Here is a 20089-nt window from a genome sequence, read left to right as displayed (position 1 = left end):
AAGGTAGGGGTGTGCCAAAAGGTTTCTTCTTCTTCTTCTTTGTGCTTATTTGGCGGTTCGCATTCTTAAAAAGAGCATTACCGCCATCTACTGTGGGTAATAGATCAGAGACAAAATACACTAGACTAGATCACCACTACCAGAACAATCAGGACTCGTGCTTTCAATGTTGCTGCGTGTTCAGCTCCTCCATCTACGGCAAAGTCCATCTCATTCCAGAGAGGGATGCTGTTACATGTATTAAAAAAAAAAAAAAAAAAAAAAAAAAAAAAAAAAAAAAAAAAAAAAAACGTATAGTATAATAATCTATCTGTATAAAACAAATTGTATAAATTTATAACTCTTCTATATTCTATGGATCAAATTGGTTCTTCTTAAGAACTTTATTATTAACCTGCCCCCTTCTACTGAATTTAAAATTATCCTTAATGTTAATTGCTGATTACCTTCCATCTGCAGTTCTTCTCTTAGCTTACTTCTTTCCTCTGAATATTTATTACACTTAATTAGTACATGCTCCACCGTTTCTCTTATTCCACACCATTCACACAAACCTGTATGATGTTTCTATTATTTGCATTGTTGAATTAAGTCCTGTATGTCCCAATCTTAATCTAGAAATAATACAATCTTTCTTCCTTCTTTCACTTGACTTCCTTCCTCTCCCTACCACTGGTTGTATTGAATGTAAATGTCTACCCTTTTCCTCATTGTCCCAGTACATTTGCCAATTATTATTTATCTCCCTTTTAATTATTGATTTGATTTCTAATTTGCTATATTTAATTTCCATATCTATAGTTTCTTTTGCCATAGCCTGTTTTGCTAACTTGTCTGCTGCTTCATTTCCTGCTACTCCAGTATGTGCCGGAACCCATAAAAACTGAACTATCTTATTTTCCTGTTGCATCATGAACAATATCTGTAGGATTTCCAAAACAATATCTTGTCTAGTATCTGATTTCTGAGCTTCCAGGCACATCAAGGCCGAACTTGAATCTGAGCATATTAAAGTTTTACTTAAACCCATTTCATTTATTTTATTAATTGCTACCATAATTGCTAGTAACTCTCCTGTAAACACAGATACATGATCTGATATTCTTTCCCCTCTCGCCACTTTCAATCTGGGTATGATGTACGCTACCCCCACCTGTTCCTTTTGTGGATCTTTAGACGCATCTGTGAAAACATGTACATATTGTTCATACTTACTCCCAATATACTCTTTTGTCATCTCTGCCTCCAACATCCTCCAATTTTTATCTTGCCTTGATTCCAATAAGAATAAATCTACATTGGGTTGAGGTAATATCCATAATGGTATTGTTGGTAATATTACTGCTGGAATAACACTGTACTCATTTAATTTCATATCCTGAACTAAATCCTTAATGATCCAACCAAAATTGTTAACTTTCCCTTTCCCATGTTCCCAACATGTTTCAAGTATACCTTTTGTTGGATGACTATCCTTCGGCCCTTTTAGATTAACCCAGTATGCCAGTGTCAGTTGCTTCCTTCTTAAGTGAATCGGCATCTCCCCCATCTCCACCTGTAACGCTGAAACAGGAGAGGAAGGGTAAGCTCCACAACATATTTTCAACGCTTGAGATTGAATTCGCTCTAACTTTCCTAACTGTGACTTAGCTGCTGTTCCGTATGCAATACAACCATAATCTAGTATTGCTCTTATCATTTTTGAATAGATTGTTTTTAATGCCATTCTGTCAGCCCCCCATTCTCGTCCTGAAATACACCTCATTACGTTTAATATCTTCTTACACTTTCCCTCCATCTTGTTTATATGTACACTCCATGTAGCTTTGGCATCAAACCACATACCTAAAAATCTTATGTCTTTAACTTGTTCTATTTCCTTATTATATAACTTCATCTTTAAATCAATACTTGACCTTTTGTTTGTAAAAAATATATATTTAGTTTTCTCCACTGAAAATTTAAAACCCCATTTATAAGACCATTTCTCAACACTTTTTAACACTGCTTGCATTTTTTTAACAATATATTCTACATTCCTACCTCTAAACCACAGCGCTCCATCATCCGCGAACAGTGATTTATTTATATTCTTATCTTTTGTTGAAAATACATCATTTATCATAATAATAAACAACAACGGACTTATGACACTACCCTGGGGAGTTCCATTCTCAATTATTCCTTTCCTTGATATATATTCCCCAATCTTTACTTTAATATTTCTTTCCATTAAAAACTCTTTAATCCAATTATATAATTTTCCGTCTATTCCAATTTAATCTAATTTGATCAATAAACCTTCCTTCCATAGCATATCATATGCTTTTTCTACATCAAAGAAAACTGCTATTAGAGTTTCTTTATTTATCAAAGCTTTCCTTATATCTGAATCCAAATTAATAATTGAGTCCATTGTACTTTTTCCCTGTCTAAAACCATTTTGATATGGGGAAAAAAATTATTCTTCTCCATATGATACATTAAACGTTCTGTAATCATTTTTTCCATTACTTTACCTAAATGTGCCGTTAATGCTATCGGTCTGTAGTTTAGTGGAATACTTGGATCTTTACCTGGTTTTCTAATAGGAATTATTACAGCTTCTTTCCAATTCTTAGGTAACGTCCCTTCTTCCCATACCCTGTTGTAAAACTCTAGAATGACTTTAGGAGATTCTTCACTTAGTTTTTTTAACATTACATAACTAATTCTATCCTGTCCTGGAGTTGACGCTTTTGTATTTTTTAATGCCCTCTTCAATTCTGAATATGAAAAAGGCACATCTAGAATACTATTTGTTACTCTTTTTTTCCCTAAAATAAATGGATGTTCCTTTGATAACTTCTCCCTAATTTCCTTACATAAAATTATTTGAACTATTTATTTTTGAAAATTCTTTTCTAAACATTTCTGCTTTCTCCTCATCACTTATTGCTATTTCTTCCCCACTACTTAACACAGGATACTCATATTCTCTTCTAATGCCACTCATCTTTTTAATCATACTCCATACTTCCCCAATTGGAGTATTTTTCCCAATTTCTTCACAATATGCTCTCCAATATTCTTTCTTCACTTCCCTTATTGTTCTTCTAGTTTCTGCTTGTGCCTTTTTATATATTATCATGTTTTCCCAATTGTGAGTTTTCCTTAGAATTTTAAATGCTTTCCTTTTCCTCTTAACAGTTATTGCACACTCCTCATTCCACCATGGAACTATTTTCCCCTCCCTCTTTCCTTTGTTTTTCGGAATGCATTCTCTAGCAGCATTCTGTATTACTGATATTATTTCTGTATATATTCTTTCAATTATTATTCTTTCATTCATCTTGATCATTTTAAATCCTTCCTCACATATTCTTTCAATTTTTTCCCAATCTGCTTTCTCATATTTCCACTTTCCTGTATTTACTTTCTTTATCTTCCTTATCTCATTATTTACAATTGTACTTAATATTGGAAAATGATCGCTACCCACTGTACAATTTAATACCTCCCAATTTATTATCCCCCCTAATTCATTAGAAACAATAGTTAGATCAATTGCTGATTCCCTCCCTAAATTTACATCCATACGAGTTTTTGTTCCATCATTTATACAAACTAAATTCTCCTTTTCCATCACCTCTTCAATGACCATACCATTTGTATCTGTCAATAAACCTCCCCATAAAGTATTATGGGCATTAAAATCCCCACACCATATTACTCTTTTTCCTCTTAATCCTTTTATTGCTCCCATACTTTCTTGTGTTATTTTTTTACACGGATTATAAAAGTTTATTATAACATAATTCTTATTTCCAACCCATATTTCTACTACTATATATTCCAGCGTTTCCCCTTTCTCCAAAACTCTATATGGTATTCCCTCTTTTACAAAACTGACACATCCTCCTCCTTTTCCTTCTTCCCGATCTCTTCTCACACTTATGTATCCTTTTAAAACAAATTCTAACCTAGGATTCAACCATGACTCTTGAATACATATCACATCTGGTTTATCTTTCATTTGGTTTATATACCCTTTAAATTCTTGTCCATTAGCATACAGGCTTCTAGCATTCCATTGTAATCGAGCTAACATACTAGCCTACCCCTAATTCCTGACTTGACTGAGATTCTGTAAGGTTTTTCATTATGTCTTCACATTTCAATCCCTTTATATCTAGAAATCTCTCTGCCGCCTTTACTATTATTTGTAGTTTTTCTGTTCTCCTTTCTGTTTGCGCTGTACAATTAATTACGTCCACCATAAAGAGCACAACATTTTTCTTAGTTACTATCATTGCATCTTCTGGTATTCTACCTTCATCCATTCTTCCTGTATCTTCATTTATTTTCCCATACTCCACTCTCTCAGTACCACTTTGTCTATATCTATCATTTACCGCTTTCACAGCTTCAGCATGTGTCCCATTATTCTTTGACTTTTCCTGTTGAACTTACAAAACCTTTTTTCTCACCTCACAACCTCCATATGCCACATTGTGATTACCTCCACAGTTGCAACACTTCAATCCAACTCCCTCTCCACACTTCCCAAATTCATGCTCTCCTCCACAACGCGCACACCTCATTTTAGACTTACAAACTAACGCAGTATGTCCATAACGTTGACAATTATAACACCTCAAAGGAGGGGCCATATACTGCCTTATCGGGAAACTGATACAACCCAACTTAATCCGATCTGGTACTTCTTTTCCCTCCAATTTTAGACGTACTGACAAGCTATCCATTCTTCTACCTTCTCTGTTCATTTTAAGTCGGACTGCTTCTATGACTTTTACCCCCTCTAGATTATCTTTTAATTCCTCCATCGTAACTCCTAACGGAATTCCATTTATTACTCCGTACACCCATGACTCTTGTCCTACAATCTTGTAACTCATTACTATCTTTTTCCCAATTGTCTTTAATTGTATGGCTTTATTTTTTTGTTCTTCATTTCTACAAGCTATCATTAAAGCTCCATCTTGCAGCACTTTTGCAAAGGCTATCTCTCCTACCAGCTTTTTCAGTTCATACGTCAACGTCAATGGATTAACTCCTAAAACTCCTACCTCTCCTTTAAATTTCAGTATTATCCTAAATTCTTTCTTGACATTATTGCCCTCATCCCCTCTTCCTCGCTAGCTACTGAACTGCTTTCTGATATTTCCTCTTTACCTTTTTTCCTCTTTTTGTTTACCTTTTTTCCTGTTCTAGCCATATTCCATCCTACCTCCATATCATCCTCCTCTTCACCTGTTTCTCCCATTCTTAGAGTCTCTGATTCATTCCCGGTTCGATTTCCTTGATTCCTCGTATTATACGTATTCTTTGACTTATTACCATACGCCGCCACTCAAAGTGTCAACCAAGTCACCAACGTAAGCCCAACTGAAGAACGTTTGACGATTGCCCTCGCCAAAAGGTTTCTCATTGGTGAAAGGAGTTTTACTGTGCTGGCCAATCAGCAGTAAATATAGATTTAAGTAATTTCCGTAGACAAGGTGGCGGCGATAAGACGTGAGGTAATTGTAATATATTGTGTTGCCACTAGAGTGCGCTGTTACGTCGTATGCGCCAGTGCTTTTTGTATACAGATTGCAGCATTAGCTGCCCTTGCGTTCTGTTCAGTAAAATCAGCTATCGTGCAGTTACACTCGCTGTCTTTATTGTCTCCAGTATCTTACATGGTGTCAGAAGTGTAACATGGCTTCCCCACAATTTGAGCACCCAAAGATTGACTGGGAGGCTGCAGATTTATACCAGGAATTCGACCGTTTTCGGAGCCATGTCACGTTTGTTTTTGATGGACCACTATCCGAACTAACTGCAAAGCAGCAAGCCGGCTGGCTGGGTACGTGGATAGGAGGTCAAGGCAGAGAAATTTACAAAACACTCAACTGGGCTGAAGGTGAGAAAGAAGATCCCAAAAAGGTGTTAGACAAATTTGAGAAATATATCAGACCAAGGAAGAATAAGAGGATAGCTCGCCATCGTTTTAAGCAGAGGAAACAAGACGCAAGTGAGAGTTTCGACCATTTCGTAGATTTACGGCTACTGTTAATGGATTGCGCATATGCAGACCCTGACGACATGTTGATTGATGCAATTATCGCGGGTGTGCGTGAAAAACGAGTACAAGAGAGACTATTAGACAAAGGAGAGGAATTGACACTAGCCAAGGCTATTGAAATCCCTCAACAATATGAGATGTCTCAGAAACAATTGAAAATAGTCAGAGATGATGTCACATGCTCTCAGGTGTCCACTGTTGCAGAACGTGTTCAACCTAAGCCTTCTGGCCAAAGCAGAAAAACACGCTATCCAGATCGCAAGTTCACTCAGTCAAAACCATCAGCTTTCTGTGCTAGCTGCGGTAAACATCCCAATCACAAATGGAACGAGGACAAATGCCCAGCCAAGGGCTCAACGTGCTCTTACTGGAAATGCTTTCTATCGTCCATGCATGCACAAAATGTCATCACTACATCTTTGGAAAGTCGGTCACTGTGTATAATGACCACAAACCACTGGAGGACATCTTTAAGAAATCACTGCTTGCCACCCCCATGCGCATACAGAGGATGCGCCTGCGCATCCAATGGTATGATTTGACTGTCAGGTACAGGAAAGGGAAAGACATGGAGCTGCCCGACACACTTTCCAGGGCGCAACTGTCACACAATACTCCAGAATTGGAACATTTGGAGTGTGTATCCATGTTGAACTATGTGGCTGTAAGTGAAGAGAAGTATGCTGAGCTACAGGAATGCACAAAAAAAGAGCTGAGCACTTTACAACACATCATCCAGCAAGGTTGGCCAGAGCACAGGAGAGAAGCCCCAACTACTGTTCAGCCATATTGGGACTCAAAAAGCCAACTGACCATATGTGATGGAGTGGTGTACAAAGGGCTGCGTATAGTAATACCACCCGCCATGAGACAGCACATGCTAAAACTCATACACCAGTCTCATTTAGGGATTGTGAAAAGCAAGCAGAGAGCGCGGGAAGTGCTCTACTGGCCGGGCATGAGCGCAGAGATAGAGGAGGTGGTGAAGAATTGCAGCAAATGTGCAGAGTTCCAAAACAGACTACCAAGACTGCCTCTAAAGCCAACTGAAACCCCAGAACTGCCATTTGAGCTAGTGGCCTCAGACATCTTTGAATTTGATGGCAAACATTTCATTCTTCTCGTGGATTATTTTTCTAAATACATTGAAGTGGACGAGCTTAAAGATCAGAGAAGTCGTACTGCCATTGAAATATTGAAATCACAGTTCAGTCGTCATGGGATTCCTACTGTCCTATGAACAGACAATGGGCCCCAGTATGCGTCAGAGGAATTCAGAGATTTTTGTGAGAGCTATGGCATATCACATCTCACATCATCACCACACACACCTCACTCAAATGGAGAGGCCGAGCGTGCAGTACAAACGCTGAAAAGGCTTTGGAACAAAGCACCAGACAGACATTTGGCATTGTTGGACTACAGAACAACCCCCCTAGAGACAGTAGAGTTGTCCCCAGCGCAGCTGCTCATGGGCAGAAGACCCAGAAACAAACTCCCTGCAGCTCAACAACTGCTTATCCCAAAGGCCTACAACTCTTTGAAAATCAGACACCTGCTCAATAGGTCCAAAGCTTCCCAGAAGTACTACTATGACAAAGGCAGGACGATGCACACTCGCCCTGCACTGGTGCCAGGCGAAGAAGTCAGAATGCAGCCCTACCCTGGCCATGCCAAATGGTCTCCAGCTGTTGTCATCCAGCGTCACAGCAGCACACCCAGGTCTTACATCGTTAACTCTGGTGGTGTGGAGTTCCGCCGGAACTGTCAGCACCTTCGCAAAAGCACTGCAAGAGCAAATCAGTCCCGTCACCTCGTGCAAAATGAGCCTTGGGAGGAGTTGCCTGATGCTCTTCCAGAACAAGAGGAACTGATTCCTCCCCTAGTGGGGACTTCAGCATCACCTGCTAAGGAACCCCTGAATGTGGATAAACCTCAGCCCTGTCTGCCCTACATCACTAAGCATGGCAGAGTGGTTAAGCCCCCTGGAAGACTGAATTTGTAGCCCATTAGCCTTGAGTGAAATAATCCAGTAGGCCTAACTGTTTGTTGATAACATTCAATTGTTGATAATTAACAAGTTGCTCCTGAATAGTTAAAGAAGTATGTCAAGTGTGGTACCCTTGTTAATGTCATTATTCTGCCTTTTAAATTGGCTTAGAAACTTTCAGTTATTTAGTCTGCTATCTATCTGTGGTGTCTCCCCGACTAAGCTGAAGAAGGGGAGATGTAATATATTGTGTTGCCACTAGAGTGCGCTGTTACGTTGTATGCGCCAGTGCTTTTTGTATACAGATAGCAGCATTAGCTGCCCTTGCGTTCTGTTCAGTAAAATCAGCTATCGTGCAGTTACACTCGCTGTCTTTATTGTCTCCAGTATCTTACAGTAATTATTCATCGTTTATACGTTTATCTATACTTTATTTACCACAAATATGTATATTAAGATAAGTTTGTTACAATACGATCATAATGTTTACTTTGCGTTATGTCTTGCAGCTTTAGTAATTAGTTTATTGTTGTTGACAGACATATGTACAGTGAGACAAAACGATGACCACATCGACGGCGAATCCTTCAGAGATGATAGTTTATATCTGTGTCCTTTTTGTACAATAGAGTACAGAATACATCCTGTAAGTATAATTATTATTACCACCTCTATTGCAACTGTACTATGATCAATTCACAATCTGAAGACGATTAGACAAAATAAAAATAAAAAAAAACTCTAATTTAGAGTTTGTTTCTACCTGTCTGCCAGGTGTCCAACTAATGCAGAGTATATTCAAGATGGTTGTGAAGAACCCTTTCCAGATAAATATAGAAAGAAATGACTGTGTAAGTTAAATTGTTTTTAAACCATTGATTTATCTCTATCAACATAATCACACACAATATTGTAGTAACAAGATGTTGTAATATTTATTTGCTGGAAAATGACAATCAGTCAAGTTTGTGTTTTAAGCACATCTGACACATCCCTAAACGTAAAGCAGAACGTGCTCCACTTACAGGTTATTGTAGAATATGGAAGCACACTGCCATATGCATAATTTATTTTTGCACTGTTAATCAATTTTACATTTTCACTTAGTGCAGGTTAATGTAAGGAAGATAATGTACTACAGATATTTAAATCCTTTTTGTATGTACTCCACTTCTTCACTGCCTGACCATCATCTTAATGTTTATGAAGTTCAATGTTTTTATTATTTTTTATATCTAAAGCACCTTGTTCAGAAAGTATTTAGATGTTTTTCATATCTGTCACAGTCTAAGCATGATCTGTTTCTGTTGTTCTGATGAAGGAAGCTTGTGTTGGGGAGGATTCAGTGTCTGTTGAGGCACATGTGAATGTGTTATAAAGTGAGTATCAGAAACACATCCAGACCCCTCGACGGTCAAAGACCACACGACAGGAACATGCTCCTGGAGACGCTGAGAAAGCACGGAAGGAATGTCAGTGGAGGATGTACTCAAAAAATACACATACTTAAGGACACCTGCTGGATTGAGTATATTAAAAAAAACTCATCAACTGTAAAATATCTGGTTTCAAATCTTTTCAGGTAATATTTTATTCTTCTGTACCTTTTTAGCCCATCTGTTAAAAATGTAAAGCAATAGTTTTAGAGAACAATGTAAGATTTATCAGTGTATACAAGAACATGAAATGCATCATATATTGTGAACCTTATACATTAGCTTCTGATTATTTCTGCAGTGTATGTAGCTACACCGTCTGAGCCAAAGAGGATGCAACAGAATCTGATGAATCTGAAAAGTGTTTTCTTTTTCTCGTTATTATTATTATTATTATTGTTGTTGTTTTTTATTTATTTTATGAATAAATACACCTTTCCTACCATACACCTGATGGATACTGACTGTAAAATGGCATTCATAGGAGTTGATTCCTTGACTGTATCATTGTCCAAAGTGCACTCGAAGGACATTCACTCTTTTGAAGTTAATCCAACATGTTGGAGTGTACACTTTGAACTTCAATCGTGACAAATTATTGCACTACTTGCGGAGTGACACGACGACATGAATCAGAGGCACAAAAAACGTTGACAGCTCTGCGAGCGATCATTATGTTTACAGATACCCGAACCCACCCCCCAAACTTTTTTTTTTTTGCATGATTTACCAGAGCATCATTTTCAGGTCGGAAAGCCGGATTTCCAGAAGAATCACACCCCTGAGAAGGGGTGTTACGGGCTGGCCTGGAAGATAACGGGCAAACAGTGACATAACACAATAATATAACATAACACATAATACACTTTTTTGCCACCTGCTGGCATATTTTGTGTAATACGAAGAAATGATTACTGAACGAGTCATTTCGGTGAACGAACTGAAAATGAACGAATCTCTTGAAAGAATCACAATTTCCACTACTAATTTTAATGTGGAGTTCATCAAGTGAACGAAACTACTAGGAAAGTGATTTGCTGAACGAGACTCAAAGGTCCGAGTCGATAAAATGAGCATAATTTGCTATCACTACAAAATATCGTGCCGTTAATTGTCAATATTGCACAAGTTCACAAGACGATTGAAAGTTACAAAACGCTCTTTAAGTGATGAGATGGGTGGCTCTTAAAAGAGCCTTTGTGTCTCGGAGTCGGTTCGGAGCTCTACTTGGAGCTGGTGTACTTGGTGACGGCCTTGGTGCCCTCAGACACGGCGTGTTTGGCCAGCTCTCCGGGCAGCAGCAGACGCACGGCGGTCTGGATTTCTCTCGAGGTGATGGTGGAGCGCTTGTTGTAGTGAGCGAGACGAGACGACTCACCGGCGATGCGCTCAAAGATGTCGTTGACGAAAGAGTTCATGATCCCCATCGCCTTCGAAGAGATCCCGGTGTCAGGATGAACCTGCTTCAGCACTTTGTACACGTAGATAGCGTAGCTCTCCTTCCTGGACTTTCTGCGCTTCTTTCCTCCTTTAGCGGCGGTCTTAGTGACGGCCTTCTTGGAGCCCTTCTTGGGAGCAGACTTCGCTGGTTCAGGCATGTTAGTTCACGATGAGTAGAACAACAACCGTCTAATCATGGACTGGGCATTTATTGAATGCTCATGCTAATTTAAGAGGGCTGGCTGATGTTCCCTGATTGGGTCTTTTCGCACAATGAATGACAGAACATATTTCATTGGTTAGAAATCCTCGGGCTAGACAGACACATCAGCCAATCACAGGCTTCTAAATCTGACTGCTTCCGGTCTCCTCCCACACACGCTTCTTTGTCTGATTTCCCGCTCAAGATGTCTGTGATAAACACACACGGATAACAGAAAGAAGAAAAATAACCTATTTCCATTGTTTTGCACAATAAATTAACCCGTTTAATCCCCCCCAAAAAATAGTCATAAAAATGTTATATATCTTAGTCCAGATATTTTAAACTGCTCGATCACATTATAGGGTTACTACTATGCATAAAAACCCTTATATAATAACATTGACAGAAATACTGAGATAATATATATACTCAACTATCAAAATGTTTCAAAATTGTTTTTATTTTGTAATATATAATCAAATTGTTATATTAGTGCTACCAGTATTACAACATTAATATAGTTACGTATTTGTAACATTTGCACTTTTAATTTAGTACAATATTTTGTCATTGCAATTTGCACATTTTAGTGTATTTTTCACTAAGAACTGTAATTGGATTTATATTGTGTCCCTAAGTTCACTGTTATCTCAGGGGATATTCACTCATTCTGACCACACTCAACAAAACTGAATACATGTGAATTCATATATTAATACTAGACACCTCAAAGATCATGTGTACCGGAAATATTTGTCATATCTTTATGTTAACATACTTTACTAGCCCTTTGTTTGAGCTATGATGCTTTTTTTCTCATTTATCTGGTTTCTTATTTTTCTAGAACCTGCATTAAATGTATATTTTGACCTCACTGCTCAAAGAGTCTTTGATTGGACAGCGCGAGTACTTCTATGTAGTAGAACAAAAGCCATAATTTAAATTATTAGACAGTTGCCTTACTGGTCTCAAATAACTTTCAACTAATAATTCTTACAGTAGATTCAGATTATATATGCGTGTAAGATTATTACCTTACAAAATATGAGATTCTCTTTTTGAAAACGTGGGTGGCTCTTAAAAGAGCCTTTGTGATTTTCTGCTAACACGGACGTGTTTATCCTCCGAAGCCGTACAGAGTGCGTCCCTGTCGCTTCAGCGCGTACACGACGTCCATGGCGGTGACGGTCTTTCTCTTGGCGTGCTCGGTGTAGGTCACGGCATCGCGGATCACGTTCTCCAGGAACACCTTCAGCACACCGCGGGTCTCCTCGTAGATCAGACCGGAGATACGCTTGACCCCGCCGCGGCGAGCGAGACGACGGATGGCGGGTTTGGTGATGCCCTGGATGTTATCCCGAAGAACTTTACGGTGACGCTTAGCGCCTCCTTTCCCGAGCCCTTTACCACCTTTACCTCTTCCAGACATTACTGCAGATCTTCAAGCTTCTACGTTGTACAATAGAACGTGTAATAGCAGACAGTGCGCGAGAAGACATTTATAGCAATCTACAGGACCTAGTTGAAGCATTCGAAGGCGGAGCTATATGCTCGCTCTCTCGGTCTCACTTTCGGTCTCTCTCTCTCGGTCTCTCTCTCTCTCTCTCTCTCTCTCTCGGTCTCTCTCTCTCTCTCTCTCTCTCTCTCTCTCTCTCTCTCTCTCTCTCTCTCTCTCTCTCTCTCTCTCTCTCTCTCTCTCTCTCTCTCTCTCTCTCTCTCTCTCTCTCTCTCTCTCTCTCTCTCTCTCTCTCTCTCTCTCTCTCTCTCTCTCTCTCTCTCTCTCTCTCTCTCTCTCTCTCTCTCTCCCAAATTATCCAGGTGCATACCGCCACCTGCTGTACAATGGTGTGTATCCAGCTTACACAGTTACGTAAATAACGAATTTGTGATTCCTATATTCGTCGTGGTGACCTTATAGTGGTACGTTCCTGTAACGTGGCAAGTCCGTCCCAGCACATAAATATCAGTCCTATTTATTTGAAATATTCACACCTTTAGTCTGGATCCTGAGGATTAGTGGTGGGCGATAATGCAAAATTTGGTATTGATCTGATACCAAGTACATATAGGGTCAGTGTTGCCGATACCGATACGATACTTTTTACTTTAAAAATAAATAAATAAATAAATAGATAAATAAATAAAATTTTGTGTAGGGGAGTGCAGTAGGTCTATGTCATTATGATCAATTATTTAGGCAACATTTTTTATTAATGTATTGAAGTCCACAAAATGATTAGTTATTGCACTGTATAATGAATTCATTACAGCCTTTTAAAATAAAATAAAAAAAATAAAGAATAAAAAAAATCTCTCCCTTTTTTCTGGTTTTAAAAGCAAATGAAATAAAATGCACACAATTATTACTGAAGAACAAACAAAGAACAAATATACCAGTGCAAATACATTCCCTGAGCCCCCCTTCTGAATGTGCTACCAGCTTCCCTCACTCTGTTCGCTGCTCCTCGGCGTGTTGTGTCAGTGAGTCACGTGACGACACAACAACGACTCACAGCAGAGCAGCTGGAGTAGCAAAGTGGGCCTGGATGTGAAAGCAGTGTTTGTTCAGGATTGTAGAGGTAGAAGACACGAGCAAAGTATAATGAACGTAGATGAGAGAGATTTAAATTAAAATATCGATTCAATTACAATTGTATCGATCCGATACCAATACCAGTGTTGGCATCGATACTATCAATATTTAGATTGAACCATTAAATCCGTAAACGGCAAACATTCTCTGCTGTAAAAAAATAAATAATAATAATAATAAATAAATCAATCAATAAATAAAGAAAGCAACACTTAGTTCTCCAGCTTCTAAAGGAAAGACAGAATCTGTGGCTGCATATCTTTCAGTCATGAGAAATGCAGTTCCAGCGTCTTCACAGAATGGTCGTTCAGGACTGAAACCATCTGTTTGGTCTTGCCTGAGTGATATTGAAACAACAAGGTTTAGATTTTCACCCGAGAAAGATTTGGATCCTGGATCCTTGATGCTGTCCACTTGAAGATGATTTCGATGGTATGTGATTGTGTCTAAAGGGTAACTCACAAAAAAAAGGAATTATGAATAAATTTACAAAATACCAATAGTAGCACTATTGTTCCTGTAGCTTATATCAACCCACTCTCACTCCAAAGGCGTCAAAAACCGAAGCATGGTCAAGCGCCCCTAGCGTCACTTTTATGACGCCAAATGTGCCTCTAGGCGTCGAATATCGACGCACTACGACCTTCATTGCTTTCAGTGGGAAACTTTTGGCGTCAGAATTTTGACGCGAGGACATGAGATGTTTATCGCTATGAAATCACGTTCAAGAAGTCTCATTCAGCACACATCGCGATACTTGCTATCAGTTCCACAGTTTGGGTGAGAAGTCGTATATACGCTCTTTTAATGAAAAAGAGAAAATAAAATTGAATTATATACAGAATGTTAATAATGATCTGTGAGCATAATATTTAGATATAAACTGATATGAATGAACTGCAAGATGAAAAAATATATATTTTTTATTTATTTATTTTTAATTTCTTTTATTTTTTGGGATTTACATTAAAATGTATTAAAAGCATGGTACAGAACATATGATTACTGTGATATCTGTCATATAAAAGCACATAAAAACACTAACATTACAGTGATACAAACATGGCTGGTTTGGTGATTATTGTATTGTTGTATTGATTATTAATATACCATAGTAAAACTACAGTTACTGTTATTAATGTCCCGTTTACTGTGTTTTAACTTCACATTTCATTTATTACTATTGTAACTGTCGTGATTAACATGATTTTACTACAAATACAGCTTACATTATTGAACCTGAAATTAATATAAAACGGATCGAAGGTCTATGGCACGTCACGTGACAGATAGAGTTTAATCACACTAATTAGCAGCTGTGTTCATTTATTTAAACACAATGAAGCTCAAAGACAGCCGCGGATGACCGCTATAATACAGCGATTAAACATATGGCGCTAATCTGATTAATAAAGAAGACAGAATACATTTTATAAAAGGCATTAAAAGAGCGTATATACGACTTCTCACCCAAACTGTGGAACTGATAGCAAGTATCGCGATGTGTGCTGAATGAGACTTCTTGAACGTGATTTCATAGCGATAAACATCTCATGTCCTCGCGTCAAAATTCTGACGTCAAAAGTTTCCCACTGAAAGCAATGAAGGTCGTAGTGCGTCGATATTCGACGCCTAGAGGCACATTTGGCGTCATAAAAGTGACGCTAGGGACGCTTGACCATGCTTCGGTTTTTGACGCCTTTGGAGTGAGAATGGGTTGCTTATATATATTTTTTCAGTACTGAACAAGTCAGGAAGCAAAGTAGTACCAGTTCGATACCCACGGAACGCGGACGTGAAGGAGAGCAGGAACGGCGCGTTAAGATCGTACGTCTCCAGTGAAAGGTGAGGAAAAAGTCAGGAGAGGTAAAGTAGGTGCAGAAGACCTCCCTCACATTACAGGCCTCTGTTGACGCCCTGTTTCCTCCCATGTTTCTTACTGGTGCCATGTGTCTCCCCAGCTGCTCTGCCTCACCCTAAAGTACAGATGATGGCATTGGCTGTCCAGCCTCAGTTTAGCCACAAGATGATAAAAATCACCTTGTTGTCTCCTTCGCTGGTTGAGAGGATGCACCCAACACCGTTTCCTTCTCCTTCTGCCCCTCTGTATTCTTTCAAGTAGGAGAACAAATATCAGTGCCCTCCTCCTGCTCACAGGCACTGTATGTGAAATATAGATGTGAGATAATTGAGGATGTATTTTAAAGGACGAAAACGCAGCAACAAATATTTTATCCTTGTCGTTCCTTACTACCCTAGTAAAAAAACTATACCAAAATCTACTTAAATACATTAACTTCATTGTATACTTCAAATCCATATTTATTGACATATCACTTAAAATAATAATTAACCTTTATTTGGAGCATTTCTTTATTGCAAAATGCACATTTCTTAATATAACATCTTAAACCAAATCAATATTTTAATATTTCATTTCAAAAATATATTATTTAATTTAATATGTCTATTAATAAGGATTGTGCAGTATATCTTTAAATGCAAAATATTTAAAATGTACCTAAAGTATACTTGCAATCAAATATACGTATAACTTAGTATATCTTTAGTTGGACCTCAGCACTACTCCCCCACAATTAAAGTGAATTAAGTTTTCCCAATTTAGACTTTTAGTAAAATATAGTTTAGTATAAAAAAAGTAAAATTGCAGGGTATTTTTTATTAAGCACATAGGCCACATGTTTGAAGTGGATGGACACGCAGGTGGTGTCTGTTTGTTCCACCATACATGCTGCCTATACAGGAGACCGTGTGCAAAGAAACATCAAAGCACAGGATACATGGAAGACAAAGTCTGTTCCATGTCCTGCACCTGTGACTGCATACAGCCAGCACATGGGGGGTGTTGACCTGTCCGATCAGCTGTTGCAATACTACGCTGCACAGCACAAAACCATGAAATGGTACAGGAAAAGTCTTTCTACACTTCTTGGACATTGCCGCCAACAATGCTTTTATATTGCACAAAGAGATGCATGACAACATGACTCGCAAAGAGTTCATGGAGGAGCTTATTGCAGAGCTCTGTGACATGTCACAGAAAGCAGCACCAAAACAGTTTAGCACAGAGCATGTGCCAATCCCAGGAGCTGAGTTGACTTCAGACGACAGAAGAAACGCTACTGTCGGTCGCCGGATCTGTGTGCATTGCAAAGCAGTGCATGGAAAGAGGCTACAAACACCTTTGAAATGCCAGGCTTGTGACGTTCATTTGTGTCTTCAGTTGAACAGAAACTGTTTCCTGGAATGGCACAAAAGTCTGTGATTGTGTTAAAATGAATCATATTTTTTTTCTGGTTATTGTTTTTTTTTTTTTTCTGGAAACCATTTTCAACTGTGTTAAATAGAAGCTCATGATAATAACTGATAACAAATTGAGTTGATTGCTGAGGGATCATCAGAGTGAAGACTAGATATATGGCTGCTGAAAATATATGGCATTTATAGGACTTCACTACATTACTGTATTTACATCTTACTGTATTTTTGATCAAATAAATTCAGCTTTGGTGAGAAGAGACTACTTTCAAAAACATTTTCATGGTTCCCAAATTATTTTTCTTTTGTATTTTCATGCACTATGTTGTAAGTAAAATAAAATTAAGAAACCCACAATACAACACAATTTTTGCTATAATAATGGTGCTACATTGCATCAATTAAAATATGTGAGGATGTCCTCCATGTATTTTCTCCTAGATTCCCTAAGACTAGCAAAATTATATTGTTGCAGTATTTGGCCGTATTGCACCAACATTCAATTATAAATCAATCAATCATACACACACACACTCACAGATAGATACTTGTTAATATACAAGACAAGTTAGGTAACTTATATAAGCATAAAGCTAAAGGGGTGTTTTATTCTAGATCAAAGAGAAAATCTATTAAACTTGAGTTTTTTTTTTTTCCTTTCTTTTTTTTTCTCTGAGATTGGACAGCAATCTGAAAACAAGGAAAACTGCAAAAAATGTTAACGGGATTTCTAGATTTTCTAACCACATATGAGCGAATTGAATCTTTACATAACAAAAATCAATTGTGTGATTTAGACCAGTGGTTCCCAACCATGTTCCTGGAGGCCTCCCAACAATGCAGGTTTTCAATGTCTCCTTAATCAAACACACCTGATTCAGATCATCAGCTCATTAGTAGAGACTCCAAGACCTGAAATGGGTGAGTCAGACAAAGGAGAGATGCAAATGTGCAGTGTTGGGAACCACTGATTTAGACAGATGTGCTGTGATGATCAAACTTACTAGTTACTACACCACTAGTTTGTACTGCAATTATACTAAAAGTGAACTTATAGATTTACTGATAGTTTACTTATTAAATTTTTTGTACACTTTGAAGTATAGTAAACTACTAGTTGGATTCAGAATGATAATAAAAATGTAGATGGAGTCGATCAACACCCCAAAGCTTGACTGTAATTATTACTTCTTCATCGGTCAACATTTTATTCCATAATGTTACAGTTTTGATGCTGTTTCATGTCAGATGATTATGTTACATGTGATAGTATGTGGTGTTTCTTTTTTCTTCTGCACTTGTGTTGTTTTGGAAATTATGTGCAGAAGATGTGTACTAGCGCCCTCTACCGTATAATAATGAAAACACGGATTCTAGGAGCATAGCTCAAATATATATATATAAGTCAAGTATACCTTTAAATTATTGTCAGACAACAGTTGTCATGATGATCAGACAGCAGGTGGATCATGATGATTGGATGGCAGGTGCATCCTGATGGTCAGATGGTAGGTGGATTCCAATTTTCCTCATCCTTTGGACCATCAGCTTGGGTGTTAACCTTGGTCAGGTTCAGCATTTTCCCAGCCTGGGTCCCTCTTTTTCGGTGGCTCCATTTGAAGGTTAGAGGAAGGGCACCTGTTCATGGACTTTTGCACCCTGTTGACTCTGTTAAACAGGGGAAAGGCAAAGCCGAGAGTTAGGGTGTGTCCGCGGAGGACCAGAATCGGGCAATGGGAAAGGTGGTCTGGACAGGCAGCCGAGACAGTGCTAGGAGGGCTGTGTCGGTTGGGGTGATGTCAATCGCCTGGGACCCCCTTTCTCAATGCTCAGTTCCCATTCAGGTTCTGGAGTGAGACTGGTCTTTGTAGAATGCTGGAATTTCTACCTCACATTGGTACTCTTCACTTGAAAGGTGGTACAGCGCCAGGTCACCTTTGGCACTTGAATCCACATGATCTGGTTTGGCAGGCTGACACGGGTCATAGGTCAGTGTGGCGGTATGGATGGGCGTGTTAACGAGCCACTGATTTCCCACAATCTCTGCTTGCGTTTTTGTTACTTGTGTGCGAGGCTTGGCCTCAGCCGGACAGAGTGTTTCTCTTTGTATGGTTTGTAACCCACAGATTCCTTCAGTGTTGTCTCTAAGGAAGGGCTTGCTGGGGTAGTCTGATGGCTTGAAGATAGAAGCTGTTCTTCGGTCTGGTTGTGCGTGATCGGATGGATCGGAAGCGTCTGCCAGATGGCAGTGTGGCAAACAGGTGATGAGCAGGGTGAGTGTGGTCCTTGATGATGCTGCGAGCCTTTGTCAAGCAGCGAGTCTGGTATAGGCTTGTAGGGCTTGGGCGCATGCGTATGCGTGCGACTGGCAGTGGAAGAGCTGGCGTCCGATTTGTTTGTTTTGTAAGCGATTTGTTTGTTTTGTAAGCGTTACTAAGTGCGTCTAATTCTGTCTAAAGTTTGTACAAAGTTTGTCTGAGACTTTCTGCCGAGCAGCTAAGCGTTAACCTAAAAATGGAACTTCTCTACTTGATTGTGACATGGATTTTATCATGCTTGCTGCTTGCCCGCGATTCAAAGCAGGCAGCTACCCAGGGAAGTACACGGTACAGCAGAGAACAATTGCTTCATCTTAGCTCTGGGAACTTTCCTAGTGTATCAGATATAACCTTACACTTACCAGACTGTATACGAAAGGATTATAAATCCGGACCCTTGATATGGCAGAAAAAAAGAGGAAGCGGGGAAAACGCGGAGGTGTCAGACTTCGCTTGAGGAAGCAGGGAATGAGACGGATCCCCCTGCCTACGATGATAACTGGGAATGTGCAATCCCTCAGGAACAAGGTGGATGAACTCCAGGGAAATGTCCGGCTACAGAAGGATTTCAGGGAATGCTGCATCCTGGCCTTCACGGAGACCTGGCTGTCAAACCGGGATAATGACCGCGATCTGTGGATTGACGGCTTTGGATCACCTATTCGGATGGACCGGGAAGTCAGTACAACGGGAAAGACACTTGGTGGCGGGGTATGTGTGTACTTTAATAGACTGTATTGTACCTCTGTAACTGTACG

General features: G+C 39.0%; 4 protein-coding genes across 4 annotated transcripts in view; 2 read left to right on the top strand and 2 right to left on the bottom strand.

The window, feature by feature from the left end:
* Nucleotides 1–20089, top strand: part of LOC132125334 (histone H2B) — a 471182-nt gene that overhangs the window by 166285 nt on the left and 284808 nt on the right. The gene's annotated exons all lie outside the window — the stretch shown is intronic.
* Nucleotides 1–20089, top strand: part of LOC132125338 (histone H4) — a 155476-nt gene that overhangs the window by 3875 nt on the left and 131512 nt on the right. The gene's annotated exons all lie outside the window — the stretch shown is intronic.
* Nucleotides 10639–11114, bottom strand: LOC132124948 (histone H2B). The gene has a single exon (XM_059536117.1). The coding sequence runs from the start codon at nucleotides 11092–11094 to the stop codon at nucleotides 10720–10722; it is 375 nt and encodes a 124-aa protein (XP_059392100.1). The 5' UTR covers nucleotides 11095–11114; the 3' UTR covers nucleotides 10639–10719.
* On the bottom strand, nucleotides 12212–12603 carry LOC132125339 (histone H4). Its single transcript, XM_059536718.1, has one exon. It carries the CDS (start codon nucleotides 12568–12570, stop codon nucleotides 12259–12261), a length of 312 nt encoding a protein of 103 aa, XP_059392701.1. The 5' UTR covers nucleotides 12571–12603; the 3' UTR covers nucleotides 12212–12258.

This window comes from Carassius carassius, chromosome 43, assembly GCF_963082965.1.
Source record: "Carassius carassius chromosome 43, fCarCar2.1, whole genome shotgun sequence".
Classification (NCBI taxonomy): Eukaryota; Metazoa; Chordata; class Actinopteri; order Cypriniformes; family Cyprinidae; genus Carassius; species Carassius carassius.
The sequence above is the reverse complement of the archived record's forward strand: the minus strand, read 5'-3'. Positions and strand labels throughout refer to the sequence as shown.